The following is a 19,938-nucleotide window of genomic DNA, read 5'->3' on the forward strand; positions in this document are numbered from 1 at the left end:
TGCTACGATGTATTGCTTGCAAATCCATCTCGCATGGCCCACCACCCCCCATAGCCAATGTCCTCAACCTTGTACCTGCCTTCCTGCCCCTCATTAGTTCAAATGGAGATCTTCCCGTTAGCACGGCCGGAGTCCTCCTATATGCAGCCAAATATTGTGTCACAACTTCTTGCCACTTCCAACCATTGGCCAACGCCAATTGTATGGCTGACTTAATCGTGCCATTAGCCCTTTCAACTAGCCCATTTGCCGACGGATTATACAAAGCTGTCCTATAATGCGAAATGGCATGCTTTTCCAAGAATTCTCTCATGGCACTAGAAGTGAACTGCACACCATTATCCGTAACTAAACTTGCCGGTAAACCCTCACGGTCAAACACTCTTCTCAGAAAATCAATTACCGTACTGGTCGTAATATCTGAACACGCCGCCACCTCTATCCACCTGGACCACCAACACCAACATGTACCTGGATTCAGGCTCCAGACAGTCGAATGGACCCATAATGTCCAACGCCAATTTCGACCATACCTGCTCTGGAACCTCAACAGGATGCACCGGTTGTGGATGCAGTACCTTACTCTTATCACTGACAGAACACGCTTGACACTCTTTCACCACCTGTTCCACATCCCTGTCCATTGACGGCCACCAGTACTCCTCTCTCAATCTCCTTTTAGTCAATGATCGGCCCAAATGACCTTCATGTGCCAACTCCACCATTCTCCCCCTCAAACTTATCGGGGGTATCAATCTACTACCCCTCGAGACACCCCAAGGACCCTCTGCTAATTCCTGGAGAACCTGACCATAGCCTTTCCCTTCCGGCCTCTCCTTCACAGTGTGCCACCCCTTCACCAAACCTTCCTTAATCCACTTTAACTCAATGTCATCCTCAGACTCCTGATCCCACACCGACCTCTCCACAGCCGAGGTGACCAAAGCAACCTGACACTCCTGCACATCATCCTCCTTCCCTACTTCCCCCTCACTATCCTGCTCTACAACTGGCAACCGGGACAAACAATCCGCTACCACATTCAATTTCCCCGGAACATACTGCAAGGAAAAGTTGTAATCTTGTAACTGTACAGACCACCTCGCAATCCTCGGGGATACTGCCATGACTCCCTTGGAAGAAAATACCTGTACCAACGGTTTATGGTCCGTTCTGACTACGTAAGGTATACCCCACACAAATGTCCTGAAATGTTTTGATGCCCACAACACTGCCAAAGTCTCTTTCTCTATCACCGAGTACCTGGTTTCCACATCTCTCAAGGTCCTCGAAGCAAAAGCCACCGGGACCCATTCCCCATTGATGCATTGCTCCAACACTGCCCCTAGGCCCACCTCACTTGCATCCACCGTCAACGCAGTTCTATTTTTTGGGTCAAATGATTTTAGACATGGAGCTTTCTCCACCTCCCTCTTAACCAGCTCAAATTCTGCCGTACACTCCGCAGACCATACAAATCTTACGCACTTCCTCATAAGAGCTCTCATGGCCACAGTTTTTTCCGCGTAATTTGACACAAATTTAACATAATACTCTGCAAGACCCAGGAAAGCCCTCAGCTGATCCTTATTAACCGGAGCTGGCGTATCCCTCAACACTTGTACCAACTCCCTTTTTGGACTTACACCTCGTGAACTCAAAGTGTGTCCCAGATATGTGACCTCCTCCACCCCCACCTGACACTTTGTTAATTTTACTGTTAGGCCACTCTCTTTAAGAATTTGCATGACCTTCCTTACCCTTTCATCATGTTGCTCCTTGCTGCTGCCCCAAACCAAAATGTCATCTTGAAAATAGCTGACACCCACCACCCCTTCAAACAAATGCTGCATTAGCCTCTGAAATACTGCCGAGGCCGAAGCCAAACCAAACGGCATACGACAAAATCTGAACGCCCCGAATGGAGTCACAAATGAAGTAAGAGGTCTCGACTCAACATGTAAGTCAATTTGGTGATACGCCGTTGACAAATCAAAAGTCGAAAAATAATTAGCCTCACCCAACGTCAAGAGCAACTCATTAATATTTGGCAAAGGATGCCGATCCACCCATATGCTGGCATTCAACTCCCGGAGATCCACACACATTCTGATGCTGCCATCACCCTTCTTCACTAAAACCACAGGAAACAACCACTCCGAAGCCTCAATGGGTTCTATTATTCCTGCCACCTGCAATCTAGACAATTCCGCCTTAAATGCCTCCCTCACTGAAACTGGCACCCCCCTCACCTTATGAACTCTAGGCACTGCACCCTTCTTCAACACAATGCGATGCGTAAAGCCCTTAAGCTTTCCCAGGATGTCAGAAAATACTTCCGGAAACTCACTCATAAGCACTGTAGGCGTTACTCTTACATCCTTCTCTTCCCTTCTCTCCCTGACACTGAGAACCGGTTCTTTTTCACCAGGATGAATTTGTATTTTAAGTGCAGCCTGCTCGTCCCAACCCAACACACTTGTCCCTTTTTTAGCCACATACAATTTACCTACAGTTTGCCTTCCTTTGAATGAAAAGTTTGACCAATCATAACCCAGTAGCTCAATGGAACTTTGCCCATATGCATACGGTCTGATATCTGGAGCCAACAAATTAGAGATCGGCTTACCCAAAACCTCTTGATACATTTCCGGAGACACAAGTGTATAAGGTGATCCAGAGTCCACCAACATCTCCACCTGGTGCTGGTCCACCAATACTGACACCCATGGACCCTTCCGCCCATCACCTTCCACATGTAATATGACAGTCTGTTTAGGACCCCCACCTGAAACTCCTTCCAGGCCCCTAGTCAACTCTTCTGCAGTTACATTTGCGACCACCTGCCCTTTACACATACGTGCAAAATGTCCCATCCTTTTACATTTCCTGCACTCTACATTGCTAGCCGGACAGAATTTCGAATCCACTGTATGACTTGCCCACCCACAATTTTTGCACACTTCTTTACTTTTTTGTGCTCTATTCCCTTGTGCAACCCCTTTGTCCAGAGCCTTCTTGCACTTAGACACCACCGCATGCACCGTCTCCCTATTTCCATCCCTTTCAGTAACCATTTGTACACTCGCCTTGGAGGCTTCAATAGCTCTAGCAATCTCCAAAACCTTATCCAATGACGGATCGCTCTCAATCCACAATCTCTCTCTGATTTTTTGATTTGACGTTTTCATCATTATCTGATCCCTAATCTGTTCCTCACCGTTACCCGGGAACCCACATGTAGCCATGAGCGCACGTAAGGCAGTAACATATGAATCTATGCTTTCCGTGGAACCTTGTGCCCTAGAAAAGAACTTATACCGTTCTAAAACCACATTTACTCTTTTTCCAAAGCGTACTTGCAATTTCTTCAAAGCTGTCTCATAGGCACTTACAACCATTTCCCCTTCACCTCCCCCTTGAATCATTACATTCTCTCCAGGCAGGTGACGAAAGACTCTCAAGCCCTCCGTACCAATACAATTAAGCAAAGCAGCCTCCTTTTCATCATCGTTAAACTTTGCCCCACCAGCAGCCCGCAAATATACTTTAAAAGCATCTACCCACTGCTCCCAAGGCACCACTGGTTCTCCCGGGCTAGGCAGAAATGCTGGTGGCGGCCTAGCTGCTGTATGCAACATGGTCAACTTTGCTGGCTAAGAACTTGTGCCCACCCAAAGTACTTATACCCACTTTTAAATGCCCCTAAAATCAGAGACACTTTGAGCCAGTAGGCACCACATCAACCCCGATGACGGCACCCGGATGTCTTCCCTTGTGGCCTTGTGAGCGTGCACCCCCACGCATATGCAGTACAACCAAAATCCTGGCACAGGGTGAGTCACAACCAAATCCACGATGTGGGATGTCCCAACCTTACCAGCAGCCCCCCAGACCACGTAGCTGATGTTATTCTCCTCCTGTTTATTATTGTTCAATCCACCAGCCCGACAGACAGCTGCTTCCTGAAGCACACTGCACCTGCTCCTGCAGCCCCTCCTGATTCCCTGGAGCGACCGCAGGCAGCTCTGATCACGCAGACGTCACCATAGCCCCGCCTCGTATCTACGAAGACACTATCGAGGCGGAGCCCACTGCCGGAAGAACTGCTGGTGCCTGTGCTCCCGCCGGGCCCCCACTCAGGCACGCCACCGGGGGCGGGACCAGCTGCCTGCAGACACTATCAGGTCGGCGCCCACTTCCGGGCGAACTGCTGGTGCTCGCCAATGCCTGTGCTCCCGCTGGACCTCCAACGCCGGAACCAGCTGCCGGCGAACAGCGAGTACCAGGCCAGCTGCCGGCGGACTGCAGGTGCGCTCGCACACCGGCCTCCGATCCAGGGCCCCACACCAACTGCCCCCGGCCAACCGGCAGCGACAGTTTCTCGACCTCCGCGCCTGACGGCAACCAGCGGCAGCTCGGCCGCACCCCGACTGGGCGCTCGAGCGGCTCCTCAACCTCCACCGGGGCTGGACCAGCAACTGACGAATGCGGGGCGAGCCGCCAGCGGACAGCCAATGCAGGCACGCTCACCGGCCTCCGATCCGGGGCAGCAGCTCCCCGCCCGAACTGTTCCTCGACCACCACACCTCACGGGCAACCACCCGCCCGGCCTTCAAGCCCGCAGCAGCAGCTCCAGACGGTCCAGCGCCAGTCGGCCCCCGTCCACACCGACTGCGCCACGGACGATGGGGAGCCAGACAGCAGGCTAGCACACGCGTGGACAGGGTCTCGACCACAATCCCGGTCCTCGTCGCCAATGACACAATTACATCGACACAGGTAATTGTATTTGTGTTTCTTTATTGGCGAGACCCCGCAGCCTCTAGCTACGGCTCCCCTCACTCAACGGCTCCTGCGGAATGTTGATTCTGAACGTAGATCAACATTCCACACGATGCCTATGCACGAGCCCGTGCGTATTACAACAGACCCCTTCATCAGCTTTTCCTCTCTCCCTCTGGCCGCCCTCTTTGAGCCCTCTCCCCTTAACCTCCTGTGAGGCAAAAAACTTGGCATCATATTTGATTCCACTCTCTCCTTCTCTCCACACATCACGGACCTTGCCAAGGAGGCCCACTTCCAGCTGCACCTCCTCAGAGGTATCCTACATTTTCTCACCTTCCCCCAGAAGCTCACTGTCTCCAGAGCTCTGGTTCTCTCTAGGCTGGACTACTGCAACAGCCTCTTTCTCAATCTTGCTAACTCTACTCTTCACCCTCTTGAACTAATCCAGAACAGGACTGCAAGACTTATCCTGGGCCTCAAGCCAAGGGACCACATGTCTCCAGCTCAGAAATCTCTCCACTGACTTCCGGTTCCTGCGAGGATCAAGTTCAAGATCCTCTGCATCATCCACAAGGCTTTCTGGGGCCATGGCCCTCTCTGTATCCAACACTCTCTTTCTTCTAGAGCCCTCCTATCGCCTACCTCAAACTCTCTGCGGGTCAGATACTTTTTTAAACAGAGCATGGAGGGTAGATTATTATTATTATTATTTTATTGTTTATAGCGCGATCCTGGCCTGTAGGCAGCAGAGCGCTTTACAGAGTTCAGGGGAAGCCAGAGGCTATCGCCAGGCTAGCGTGTTTAACAGTAACGCAGCACTGTGGGGGATTGTCAGGGTTTCAGTCCAGGGGGAGGAAGCGATGAAAGAGCCATGTCTTCACAATTTTGGAAGGAGCAGTACAAGCCTCAAGCGGGTTTGAATTCCAGAGGGATGGGCATAGCAGGAGAATGACTGCTTTCTGGCCCTTTCATTACGGGTAAGCGTGGACTCCGACCTTTTAATGGTGGTGCTACGGGAGGTGTGGGAACCTCCTGAGATATGGAGTTTGGCTGCCAGGTAAGAAAGGGTTCCATTTGAGACCCCTTTGTATGTGATGCAAACGGTTTTAAAGAGAATCCTTGTGGGGAAGGGGAGCCAGTGGAGATAACGTAGAATGGTGGTCATGTGGTTGAATCTTCAGGCACCCGTAATAAGAAAGGCTGTGCCGTGATGGCTAGCTCCGAGCGGAGCCAGGTATGTGGCTGGGAGCGCGGCTAGGAGGGCGTTACCCACATCAATGTGTCAGTTGACCAATGCCTGGACTACTGTACGGACGTTAGCGGGGGGTGAAGGGTTTCATTTTCCTAGGTGTGGAGATTTGGCACCAGGCAGTTTGGGCTTTCTTGGCCACATGTATTTGGAGGGAAAGTCTGCTATTGACAATGAAGACTGGGGATTTGGCTTAGTCGGTCAGTTTGTGGGTGAAGGCAGTTTTGGACGATCTGTTGTTTGGAGGGGGTCTGATCAGTTTTAGTGGGATTGAGTTTTAGGTAGGTGGATGACATCCAGGACTGGATTGTGTCCAAGCAGCAGTGAAAATGAGAGATGTCTTGAGGGCCATAAAAACATCAGTTTTTATAAATTGTCATATGTCCTCCCTTTTCTCATTTCATAGAGGCACTCGCCAAGGTTGTCTTTTCTCTCCCTTTCGCTTTATTTCAGCTTTGGAGCCTTTTCTAGAAGCAATAAGACAGGATGGCAATATAATTGGTATTCTTTGTAAAGGCATTCAGATCAAAATGGCAGCATATGCAGATGATGTATTATTTCTACTGAGTGTAACGGATACATGTTTACACCATTTGCTTCGCATTATCTCACAATTCTCATTAGCATCAGGGTACAAGCTTAACACAGACAAGGCTAAAATATTACCACTTAACCTACATTGCACCAAACATCATATTTTAAGCTCCGGAATGAGGTGGCTCCATGCAGGTATTAAATATATAGGCATTCATATATCATCCTCTACAAATAACATTATCAAACAAAATACAGCAAATATCGTAACTAGGGTAAAGGAACTCACCAATACATTGTCCCACCTCTTCCTATCTTGGGGGGTAGACTTGAAGCTATCAAGATGATGATTTCTCCTATTATACTTTACTTTCTATATATGCTTCCTATCTCCCTCCCCGCCTCTTTCTTCAAATCTCTCGACTCCTGTATTCTCAAATTTCTCTGGGGGAAAAAGAAACAGAGAATTTCACTATGTAAACTCAAGAAGCTTAGACCCGAGGCTGGAGTTGGCTTCCCGGACTATAATAAATATCACATGCCCTTTGTACTACGACAGACACAATTGTGGTTTATTCCCACTAATCCCAATTGTTATGTCACACTCTTCAGGCACTGCCTGAGCCACCTGAGCTAGCCACTCTGGTACTGTGATGTCATGCAAGTACCGAGTGGAATGTTGATGTATGAGTGAGAGAAGACTGTGCTGAGTGTTCTGTTTATGGGTCAGTTCGTCCCTCCCTCCCTGGGTGATGGGTGCCGGTGATCTATCGATCTATCTTAGGATCTATCTTATGTCTTTATGTCCTGTGACATGTAAATGAAGAACTGGAAGTAAACTTACGTATAAGCAACCTAACCCAAGTATGGACATTGCTTTACTACAATGGCGACGAGGATCTCTGGAAGAAGAACCCTGGTGAAAGGAAAGCTGGAAAGGAAGGTGACTGCAGAGACCTGCTGCGGGGGGGTGCAGGAACTATCACGACCCAGGAAAGAAGAAGACATCACCTCCCCCAAGTAAGCATACCTGTTATGCTCACCTGGCTCCCACGGGGGCGTCGACCGGAACTGGGCCGCTGTTGTTTCCACCAGCATGACATGTAGCGCCGAGATGACTGACTGGACTGGTCCGCTCAGCCTAGTTTGTCTGGCTCGCAGGAATATTCTTCTGCAAAGGAGAAGAGGAATTAACCACCTGTGGAATTGAGTGTCAACCCACCTTCCCCACTCCCGTTGTCTTCCCACAGATCACTCTTGATGTCCCCTCCTTAGTCTCACATGATGGTTTGGAAGGATGAGCTCTCCATCCTGCGTCGACCGCAGGGGCGCGTTGATGACCAGTTACTTCACTGGCGTAGAGGAATTGGTGAGTTCCAGTATTGACTCTAAAGTCCAATTGTTCATAAAAGTTCAAATGTCTGATCTTCACTCTGTCCGATTCCTTGCAGGTTGCCGATTAATCCACTCGAAGATTACAAATGGCAATTGGTAAGATTCAGGTAAATCTATTGTGGTTTTTTTTAGGGGCCGGGGTACGGCGATGAAGCAGAGTTGACTGTGCCGACCCGAGATGAGGTGAGTACCCCCCGTGGTAAATCAGGTAAGTCCTTGGGGGTAGCTTGTATAGCCTTAGAGAGTCCCCTTGCTCACCTTGCTGTCTTTGTCTCCTTAGGTGTCGGAGGGCGGCCGCGAGATGGAGAGAGCGTGATGGAATGCTGAAGTACCGCCAAACAGGTGAGTTCAGCGCGGCGCCGTAGGAATGCGAAGCGATGCTTCAAAGACTTCTGTCTTTCAGCTCCGTGGCGAAATGGATCAGGATTCAGGTAAGGATTAAAGTTAAAACTCCTGTTCTAACCTTTATCCTTCTTTTCTTCTTGTTTCCGGAGTCCCAGGACTGAAGCGGGCGTGGCTGAAGACTGGAGCTGCTGAAAACACGGTGAGCGTTACGCTGCAGCAAGCAGAATAACGCGAAGCACGTGTGGCTGTCCGGGCGTGGTTTAAATAGCCTTGGAAGAAGATCCATGTAAGTATTCTTCCACAGCCCCACCCAAGTAACAAATAGTTCCTCCTAAGCCTCATTTGGCTTGAGTCTTCATTCAGCATGGTCTGCCTCAGGTGAGTATGCAGCATGGTCTGCTTCAGGTAAGTTATCAATAATGAGCCTGGTGCCCATGGCGCCAGGACTGACTTTATCTTTATGAGCCTGGCGCCATAGGCGCCAGGAATGCACCCAAACAGCCCCTAACTGGGGCTTTTGGGCAGCTCCAAGTGGCATGATGCCTGCTTCCGGGGCTGCTGGGCCTGGTCTGGTCTTCCGGGGGCAGGCATCATGACAGCACTCCCCCTCAAGGCCCCTCCTAAAGTCGTTCTCCCCCTTGGCCGTGGTTTGTCTGGAAATTCCCGATGGAACCTCTTCACTAAACGAGGTGCATGCACGTGGTCACTAGGTTCCCAAGACCTTTCCTGCAGACCATAAACTTTCCAGTCAATTAGGTAAAAGAGTTTTGATCTCACTCTTTTTGAGTCCAAAATATTCTTGACTTCGAACTCGGGCTCCCCGTCTATGAGGATAGGTTCAGGTGGAGTGGTTAGCCTAGTTCCTGGTTGCACTGGCTTCAAAAGAGACACGTGGAAGACGGGATGGATTCGCATATGAGCAGGTAGGTCCAACTTGACGGCCACTGGGTTAATAATTGCCTTGACAGAAAAAGGTCCCAAATACCTGGGGTTAAAGGTCCGAGCCCCTTGAGTGGTAAGTGCTTAGTGGCTAACCATACTTGGTCCCCTATTTGGTATTGAGGAGCTTCACTTCTGTGCTGATCCGCATCCTTTTTGTATTTTTCCTTAGCCTTTTGCAAATGGATGGTTGCTTCTTTAAAGGCTTGTGTAATAACAGCGTGGAGATGGTCCACTGCGGGCATCTCTAAATGCTGGGGTGAATCCAATTCCGAGGTTCGAGGATGGTGCCCATAAATGGTAAAAAAAGGACTTTGTCCAGTTCCTGAGTGAACGGAATTATTGTACGCATACTCTGCGATCCACAGAATGTCTTTCCAATTCCCCTCAGACTGATGTAGCATACAACAGAGGTACTGTTCAAGAGTCTGGTTGGTCCTCTCTGTTTGACCGTCGGTCTGAGGGTGGTGACTGGTCGAAAGCCTAACATCAATTTGTGCCAGTTGGCAGCATTTCCTCCAAAAATTGTGAAATGAATTGACTGCCCCCATCTGAAATTAACACCGAAGGAAAGCCATGCAGGCGGACAACATTTTCAAGGAATTCCTTGGCCAGGACTGAAGCTGAAGGTATCCCTTTTAAAGGAATGAAGTGGGCCATTTTAGAAAAAAGATCTACAATAACTAGAATGGTATTGTAACCTTGGTACGGGGGTAAATCCGTGATAAAGTCTAATGACAAGGTATGCCAAGGGGTAGGTGGTATGTCTAATGGTTGCAATAATCCAGCAGGTTTTTTCTTTTGCCCTTTATTTTGTGCGCAAATGCCACAAGACATGACAAATGACTTCACATCCTTTCGCCAGGTGGGCCACCAAAATTGCTTCCTAATTTTAGCTTCGGTTTTTGCAATACCCGGATGCCCTTCTATTAAGGTGTCATGGTAATGGGAAATGACAAGTTCCTGTAGTTCTTTTTGCAGTAAAAATAGCCGGCCTTGGTAATAAGGTAAATCTTCGATGAGTACTCTTGACCTTTCTTTGCCCAGTCCTGTAGGGCAACGGAATCAAAGAGTTGGTGGATCTTGTTTTGAATGTCCTCCAGTGTCTGTATGGATGTCAGGCCAAGGATTCTCTGTTCCGGAATTATGGGTACGGGTTCTAAAGTTATTTCTGCTTCTCCCATTCCAATCCGGGACAAGGCGTCTGCTTTACCATTCTTACAACCTGGTCGATAGGTTATTACAAAATCAAACTCGGCGAAGAACAATGCCCAATGGAGTTGGCGCGAAGATTGGGCTTTGGCTGTCTTTAGGTATTGTAAGTTGCGGTGATCAGTGATGACCGTGATGGTATGTCTGGCACCCAGTAGATAGTGCCGCCAAGCCTTGAAGGCGGACTTGATGGTCAGCAGCTCCTTGTCGGTTCTGGCATAGTTTAATTTGGGGGCTGAAAATTTTCTTGACCAAAACGCCACTGGGTGAAGCTGGTTAGTTTCGGGATCCTTTTGGGAAAGGACTGCTCCCATGGCTGAATTGGATGCATCTGTTTCCACTATGTAGGGAAGCTCGGGGCGCGGGTGTCTTAATATGGGAGCAGATGTGAATTTAGCTTTTAACTCTTGGAAGGCGTTCTCGACTTCCTCTGTCCACACAAAGCGTTTGTTTTTTCGCAATAGCGTCGTAATGGGATGTACAATGTGCGAGAAGTCTGGGATAAACCTGCGGTAGAAATTGGCAAAGCCAAGCATGCTTTGAACTCCTTTGATTGAACTTGGCAAAGGCCATTTAAGAATGACATCCACTTTTCGTGTATCCATCCGGATTCCTCTTGGGGTCAGAATAAATCCAAGGAATTCAACTTCCGTAGTGTGGCAGATGCACTTTTCCAGTTTAGCATATAATTTATGCTGGCGTAACTTCTCTAGGACTGCTCGGACGTGTTTTACATGCTCAGATTCTGATAAAGAGTATACTAAGATGTTGTCGATGTAAACGACCACACAAACGTCGATAAGCTCTTGGAGGACATCGTTCATGAAGAACTGGAAGGCTGCTGGTGCATTGCATAGTCCGAAGGGCATCACCTGGTACTCAAATAGTCCGTACTTGGTGCGAAAAGCAGTCTTCCATTCGTCACCCTCTTTGACACGTACCAGATGATATGCCCCCCGAAGGTCTAGTTTCGTTTATATAGAAGCGTCCTTCACCTGTTCTAATAGTTCTGGGATCAAAGGCAGTGGGTATCGATTCTTGATGGTTATCTGATTCAGTGCGCGGTAGTCTAAACATGTTCTAAGGTTGCCTTCCTTTTTCGGTACGAAGAACAAAGCTGAAGATGCAGGGGACTTGGACGGGCGAATGAAGCCATTAGCAAGGTACTGGTCTAGGTACTGGCGCAAATGGAGATTTTCGGGTTCCGTAAGGGCATAGATTCTGCTGCAAGGTGGTTGTGCTCCAGGTACAAGATCTATTTGACAATCATACGATCTGTGAGGTTGTAAGGTGTTTGCCTGTTCCTTTTGGAAGACATCCTGAAAGTCTTGGTATTCAACAGGTAATTGTATGGCTACCGGAATTACTGGGGCCAGGACTGAGTTTTGAGTTTTCCTTGGGTAGCAGGTGTGAGCACATTCTGGGAAGTTTAGTCTCTTCTCTCGCCGCCAATCAATACAGGGATTATGTTTTTCCAACCAAGGTATCCCCAGTATCAGCTGAAACTGTGGGGCCTTGATTAAGTCAAACACCATAGCCTCTCGATGCCCATCTTGACTCAGCAATGTCATCTCTGCAGTGGAATGAGTTACGGGTCCAGAGGCAATTTCCGTTCCATCTACAGTGGTGACAACATCGGCCGTGGTCTTGCGGGTGAGAGATAGATTCATCCTGGTAGCCAATTCCCAGTCCAAGTAATTTCCTATGGCTCCACTGTCTACGTACGCCTTTACCGCGTGCATGCGTGATGGCTGCTCTGGATCTACAAGGACCATGGGTATGGTGAAAGGCGAGGTCAGAGTGTCCTTCTTTAAGCTCGGCAAGCGGACCTCTACGCTTGCCGGGCGCGGTCGTTTCCCGAGTCAGATTTCACATGGTCTTCGTCTGCTGCTCCTATAACTTTCTTGCTTGGTTTTGCAGGGCAGTTCCGAAGAAAATGACCAGTAGTTCCGCAATATAAACATAATTGCAGTTGCCGTCTTCTATCTCTTTCCTTCTGGGTTAAGGGTCCTGGTTACCTTGACGTAGGGATTGATTCATGAATGTTGCAAACCCTTTTGGGTCTCCGGCAAAGCGTTCAGGCGGAGCCAAAGGAACGGCTCCAGGTAAATTTATCTGCACCGGGTTACTCGATGGAACAGGAGCTGGACTTGCCCCAAGTCCTGGTAGAGGTGTTTGTCCAGCCTGGCTCTGTAATAGTTGTCTGGCCAACTCATCAGTTCGTTCTTTTGACACTATCAGTTCCCTCCTGAGGGCATTGGTATCTTGGCGGGCGGAATGCACTTCGGCCCTTAATTCTCCTAATAATTGGGCCAACTGATCAGTTTCCGAGGTCTCCATGACGCCCAGGTGGGTATTTGTGGGTAGGCTTCGCGTTCTGTTACGCTCACCTGGTTCCCACAGGGGCGTCGACCGGAACTGGGCCGGTCCACCAGCGTGACGTGTAGCGCCGAGATGACTGACTGGACTGGCCCGCTCAGCATAGTTTGTCTGGCTCGCAGGAATATTCTTCTGCAAAGGAGAAGAGGAATTAACCACCCATGGAATTGAGTGTCAACCCACCTTCCCCACTCCCGTTGTCTTCCCACAGATCACTCTTGATGTCTCCTCCTTAGTCTCACCTGATGGTTTGGAAGGATGAGCTCTCCATCCTGCGTCGACCGCAGGGGCGCGTTGATGACCAGTTACTTCACTGGCGTAGTCCTAAATGCATTTCGTTTTGCATTTAGGACAAGAACTTAACTAATGCATTGCTGGTTAATGCTTCATTGGTGTTACAACTGTGAGCATTATCGTGAGCTTTAGTGGAAACCGCTGTATGTGAAACACTGGTTTTTGGGCGAGTTAAGTTAAGAACTTAATTAATGCAATGTTGGTTGTTGTTGTACTGAGTATTAGTGTGAGCTTTGGTGAAAACCTTTGTATGAGAAATGCTGGTCTGGTGAGACTGTGTATGGAATGGGTTAAGTCACTGCAGTTAGAATTTAACCATTTCTTTAATATTTGCAGGTTTATGGACTTTTTACACAGTTTACTGAAAGGTGCATAATTAAATGCAATGTGATACCGTGTGGAGCTCTTTGTGTGTGAATGAGCTAGTGTAACTTATTGAGGAATTTTAGGTTCAAAGAGTTTTATAGACTTTTGGACTTTTAGACATTTAGAATTAATGCAGGACATGGACGAGCAAAAGAACTATGTAAGAAATGTTTATGTTAAATCACCAAGCCTAAAGAAATGTCATTTGTGGTTCATACATTGTACATAAGGTTGACTGTGAATAAGTAAACCTGATGAATATGTATCTGGTTATGAATGATGTGAGCTTAGTTCATGTTCAGATGACTTTGGGTCATTAATCTGTTTGGTAGGTTAGGAGTTAGGACAGTTAGGATTACCGTCCATCTCTGTTGAGATGGGGTAGCGCTTTTGCTTAAATATATGTATTAGGTAGCGCCCCATGAGATGGAGGAAGCGCTTTTATTTAAATTGACGGTATTCAGGTAGCCCTCATTTAGGTGTCAATTGGTTGGCAAGGGACACTTGTTTTAAGATGACTAAGTGTTGCTGGGAGGTAGGATCCATAGTAGTTGTGGATTTTGGTACATTGTATACAGAGGTAGCACACTTGTTTACTTAAGCATGGTGAGTAAAGTCCTCTTTTGGTTATGGGGACGTGTGAGGTAAATCCTGGGGGTAGCGCCCTTTCAGGTGCAGGAGTGAGTAAGTGGCGAAGTTCACTAAGGTGAGTGGGAGTTGTGGTCGGGTGATTTTAGGAAGATTTTAGGAATGGTAGTAGTGCACTGTTAGAAGAAGTCAACTCTTATCTGAAATGGACAGGTGGTTTTGTTGGATGAAGATGTGGTAGTGGTTATCTTAGAATTAGCTGTTGTACTGGTTGGGGACGCCCTTTGGTGGTAACATTGGCTAAACGGAAATATGTTGTCCAAGATGAAGAGTTGCCTTGTAGTTGTTTTCTTTTTCTGTTATGTGTAAATCCAGGCCAAGGTACCCCAAGGTCAGGATTATGGGACTCGTCAGTGCTGCCATTGAGTTGAGCGTTTAGTCCAACCCACTGTTTTGTTGGTGGTCTTGGAGATGCCTGGCCAGTATCTTCGAGTTGTTGTAGGATCTGTTTATCTTGGTGTGGTTGAGTTGGGCTCTTCTGGCCCAGTCCTTTTGTTGTATTTGTTTGTATATTTGTGATGTAGGCATAGTGGTGATATTTCAGCAGTGGTTAGCGGTTTTATGAATTCTCTTAATAGGTATGGTGATTCTGTTGTTTTCCTGGATGTCTAGTATTGCGCCAGGATCACAAGCCATGCTTCAGGGTGGCAGCCTGGAGGCTCGCCTGTGGCAGGGGCGGGCGGAAGGATATATGTTATGTTAGCGAGTGTTTGGTTTGTAGGGTAGCTTTAGCCTGGTGTATAGGCTGGCATGTGTCTAGGGTGAGAGTCTAGAGTTTATCCGTGGCAAGGATAGACAGAAGGTGATTTGTGTTTGTATTGAAGGTGACCTGGATATGTAGGTGAAGTTTGGAATTGCATAGCTGTGGGATTTCTTGTGAAGCTTTATGGTGGATGGTGATGTGACTTGCCTATATGTAAAGTGCTTATTGTTTGTGTAGATGTTTCGGTAAGGAGGGAGATGTGTTATGTCACACTCTTCAGGCACTGCCTGAGCCAGCTGAGCTAGCCACTTGGTACTTGCATGACATCACAGTACCAAGTGGAATGTTGATGTATGAGTGAGAGAAGGCTGTGCTGAGTGTTCTGTTTATGGGTCAGTTGGTCCCTCCCTGGGTGATGGGTGCCGGTGATCTATCGATCTATCTTAGTATCTATCTTATGCTTTTATGTCCTGTGACATGTAACTGAAGAACTGGAAGTAAACTTACTTATAAGCAACCTAACCCAAGTATGGACATTGCTTTATTACACCAATGTGCCCAACTGTCTTCTTATAGAGCGAGCAATGGCCTCCGCCATACTCTTATGGACTGTCCTTACATTAAAGGCAACAATAGATGCTTTACTAGCACTAGTATTAATGTTTCTATTATGTATCTTCGATCATATCTATTCCGGTTGATTACTAAACGATCCCTGTTTATATCACAATACATATGGATGAATCACCTCATGAAAGTCAACAAGAGAATTATATGTTGGACACCATGGCTCTCTCTTAGTATTAGATATGGTGGTCAGTTTGTTCTGGGTACTCCTCTTATCTTTGATGAGAACAAAATCAGATTTCATGCTTCAATGTCACTTTTGCAGCAATATTTTAGTTTCATAGATGCTGTTATGGTAAATTATTATTTATTACTCTGTAATGCTGATGTCTATCAAGCTCAAAGATTATAACATCTCTCAAGCCCCAATGCTACAGCTTCCATGTTATATAAAACTTGTATATGCATGTCAACAGAGGGAACTATGTTAAAATGTCAAGCGGCCTGGAGACAAGATTGTTCCCTAACTGACTCCCAACTATTATGGCCTTCTGTGTGGAGGAATACATCTAAAGCCATTATCTCAGCAAGTTTCTTCCAAACACTGTATTTTTTCCACTTAGGGTCTTTATTACTCCACTAATTCTTTTCAGGGGTGGAGTCTCTCAGAATGATAGCTGTTCGAGTTGTCTTTGTACTCAAGGTTCCTTTAGACATATTGGGCCTCATTACAAGTGTGCCGGTCTGGAAACAACTGTGCCGGTAAGCTTACCGGCACCGTTGTTTGTAGACCGGCACACTATGGGTTTGCCTGCCAGTGCCGCTGTGCCCAACAGGGCTGACCGTGCCGGACACAGCGGCCATGGTAGGCAAGCTGTCACGGATGCACCGGCACAGTTAATAACAGTGCCAGTTCTTCCGTGTTCCCCATTCCCATAGAGTCCTATCGACCTCTAGAGTCATAGGGCCTCATTACGACCCTGGCGGTAAGGGGTTAACGCCAGCGTTAGCTGCGCCGACCCCTTACCGCCAATTACGAGGTCCCTTAGCGCCATGGCGCTTTTACCACCTGCTTTTAGCAGGTGTTAAAATCCATGGCGCTAAGGGACCATGGAGTTAATTACGCCACCGTAATTTACGGTGGCGTAATTAACGCCTTCCCCACTCCCATTATGCCCTATGCGGCAAAAATGGGAATGGGGAAGGGTAAATGGGGATTGGGGACTTACCGCCCCGCCAAGGTCGGAATGGGGCGGTAAGTCCGCCAACCACCATGGCGTAAACGTAGTTTACGCCATGGTGGTAAAGTCACGGCCCAGGCGGTAACTTACCGCCTGGGTCGTAATGAGGCCCATAGAGTCCTATGGACCTCTATGGGAATGGGGAATTAGAATTGACTGGCTGCTGACTTTGCAGACCGCCGGCGTTGTAATCCCTGGTGTTACCGGCAAGTCAGGTACTGGTCATTCATTACGGGTCCGGCGGCAACCTGCCGGTACACCAGCACGGCTACCCCCGGACCCATAATGAGGCTCATTGTCTACGATTGTATCCATGTCAAAGCATTCTGGGAAAAGGTTTGGCAAACTTTCACATATTTTTCATATACAACACAATTTCTCCTTTACAGCTCAATACGTTGGTAGTGAAGTTATTCAGTCTGCTATTGATAACAATAAATGTTACCCGTTTGCTTTAGCAATCCAGACAATCCCCTCCAACTGGAAAGAACTCAAGTGTATACATTTTAAATAACAAATATGGTGGAATTCTGTGTGTAATATCCATAGAATGAAAATATGCAATGCTATGTCCCCATTCTTACACTATACGCTGTTTTAGAATTTTTGGTAAACGCAACGCCTAGTTAATGGAAAAGATCATAATGTGCTGTTAGTAAATACCTTTCTGTCCCATCGCTTCCTTTTTTTCATGTTAGTCCTGTGTGTCTCTTTTCATCTTTTATGCTTATGATACTTGCTTTATACTACTATGAGCTCATTCCAATGCATTAGGACATCGTATATATATTACATCACATGAGGTTCCTATATTCTTTAAATTTGCTGTGGACGAATTACATGTTATATCACGTACATGAACTTGGTTTTACCTTTATATGCTGTTGTACTTATTGTGCGAGCCTCATATGCTTACTGTTCCTAATACAAAATATTTAAAAACAAAGAGTGGTAGGCGTGATTAAATATCCTATGCATTTTGTTTTAGAAAATGTTCCGTGTCATTTGTTTGCTATGAACTTGTCCACTGTTTTCCTGCCACTTTATATTAATGTGAGATTTGAACCTCAACCTCTTTTCTGAACGTATCATAACTCCTTCCAACTGGTCTTGCTCCTTCGACAATACCTACATTCCATTCTAGTTGGGATCAAGTTTGGAATCCTTGACCTGCTTTGATGTCCTCCATAGAAACAGTTCTAAGGGGTCCATAATCCATGGACTTGGTCTGGAACTCCAGCCCGCTTCACCGGAGAAGACCTCCTGAGATTTTGCAGTGACTGAAAATGGACCTGTTCACTGTCCGTACCAGTTTTCGAGCAAAGCCAAAGGTCTGAAAACTGCATGGAAAAAACATGTGGCATATCTTGCACAGCATAGAAGTGGCATAGTCCGATGGCCCACTCTGTCTGAGTGCTTTGAACAAGATGGGAAGTGTCACACCTACTTTACAAACACCTCAAATGAATAATAATAATAATAATACATATTTTGCTCTTCAATATGCTCTCAAACACACTTCTGTTCCGCTCTCTGCACCCAGCTTCATTTTTCTCTTCCTGTGAATCTGTCATGTTTAGAGTAATGTTTGGTGGATCTTTACCGAATAGTTGTGAATGGGATGGTGTGTGAACTGTAGCTCTTGCACCCATTGATATTGGTTGTACAGTTACTAGGGTGATGTTGCTCTGCCATGTTACTTCATGATACCAATATTCTTTTCTAGAGGATGCACTCTCTAAGCTCGAGGAAGGCTGGAAGATAAATGGCAATCACCTCTATTTCTTTTCAACTGATAAAAGATCCTGGGATGATGCTGAAAAGTTCTGTGTCTCTCAACGTGCCCATCTTACCTCAGTTACGACAGAGGAAGAGCAGGTAAGGTCCTGAATGCGCTTTTTCATGTTTGCAACCAATGACAAAATGGCAGATGGTTATAGGGGGTGAAAACCACATACAGCACACTGTACACTCTGTACCAAGTGAGGACTTATTTAGTTGCCATTGCACAGGATTATTCCTGGTGCTACTGCGGTCTAGTGTGCCTCAACTTAGTAAAGGCTCCCCTGGCCACAGATACCAACATTGAGCACTTGGAAATAGGGAGCCCAGAAGGCATCATCTGACCCCTCATGGGCCCAGATTTTAAAATGTGTCCACACTAACTAGCAGGCAGCATTTATGTTTGCCCCTTGCATTAATTTGGCTTAGTGCAGGGAGAAGCACAGATGTACAAGTACATGGTTTTGGAGAATCTGTCTAAATGTACATTATGCAATCAATAAACTGCTAGTGTAAATGGCCCCATCCTACATTGTGTGATCCACACAAATAGCTTCAATGTATCTTTCTACACTAAATTGTGTACCCTGCACAGAGTGACATGTATTCATACACAACATGATAGGTGGCATAACCTGCATGAACAGATTCCTTAAGGCTGTTCTGATGAATCTGATGATGTCCTCACTCCTTTCCCAGAGGTAGTCTCTCATCATGTGGCATGAGGAAGGAAGGAAGCCGCTACATGCTCCTGATCCTGGGGGCTTCTGTACAAGGGAGAATCACATGAGTCGAGGCGACCTTCAGGGGAGGAACATGCATCATCAGATGAGACATGGTATTCACATTTTTCTTTTAGGGATATCCCCTCCATTCCCCATGCCCTGATGGCATATTGTGATAATCTCCTTCAGTATCCTGCAAAACCTGCTGATGATATCCTTCAAAACCCTGTAATAAATAGAATAACAAGGACTGACTTTCAATGCAATATATATGAATCCTTTGAAAATACTGGGATGAGGAAAAGGAAAGGAATTATGAGGATCACAAGAGCACGGAAGCTGACGCCGCATTATAGTCATTGGAAAGAAGCACGCAATGCTGCGACATCTAAAAACCACTTATCTGAGGGAAATGAGAGAGAAGCTGACAGGAGCAGGTGGCTCCCCATCAGGGGGAGAGAAGGTCCAGTTAGACCCCTGCTGCAGGAAACGGTCTTCTCTGTATGCCGGAGAACCAGAGGTTAGGTAACGTAAGGCTGGAGATAGCGCAAGACTGTCAGAGGCCACTGGGAAGCAGACAAGTGATGAAGATGGATAGGGATGTGCCACCAATCCGTCTGTGAATCACAGCAGCAGCTCTGTAGTGTGAAGCACTCTAAAGCGACCACACTAGACCAGTGAGCCTTGCGAGTGGAGGTGGGACACCAGGTGCTTCACAGCAAATGTCGGGCATCCTGGAAAGTGATAACAGAGTTGGTGGAGAGATTGGAA

The 19,938-nt window shown here is 47.1% G+C and overlaps 1 protein-coding gene across 1 annotated transcript in view; it reads left to right on the forward strand.

Annotated features, from left to right (window-relative positions):
* LOC138516896 (C-type lectin domain family 4 member F-like) overlaps nt 1–19,938 on the forward strand; it is a 333,064-nt gene that overhangs the window by 252,204 nt on the left and 60,922 nt on the right. Inside the window, exon 6 of the mRNA XM_069632350.1 lies at nt 18,387–18,538. Coding sequence (XP_069488451.1) covers nt 18,387–18,538 — 152 coding nt within the window. The remainder of the gene's footprint in view (nt 1–18,386; nt 18,539–19,938) is intronic.

This window comes from Ambystoma mexicanum, chromosome 6q (assembly GCF_040938575.1).
Source record: "Ambystoma mexicanum isolate Mex_15411 chromosome 6q, UKY_AmexF1_1, whole genome shotgun sequence".
In the NCBI taxonomy this organism is placed as follows: domain Eukaryota; kingdom Metazoa; phylum Chordata; class Amphibia; order Caudata; family Ambystomatidae; genus Ambystoma; species Ambystoma mexicanum.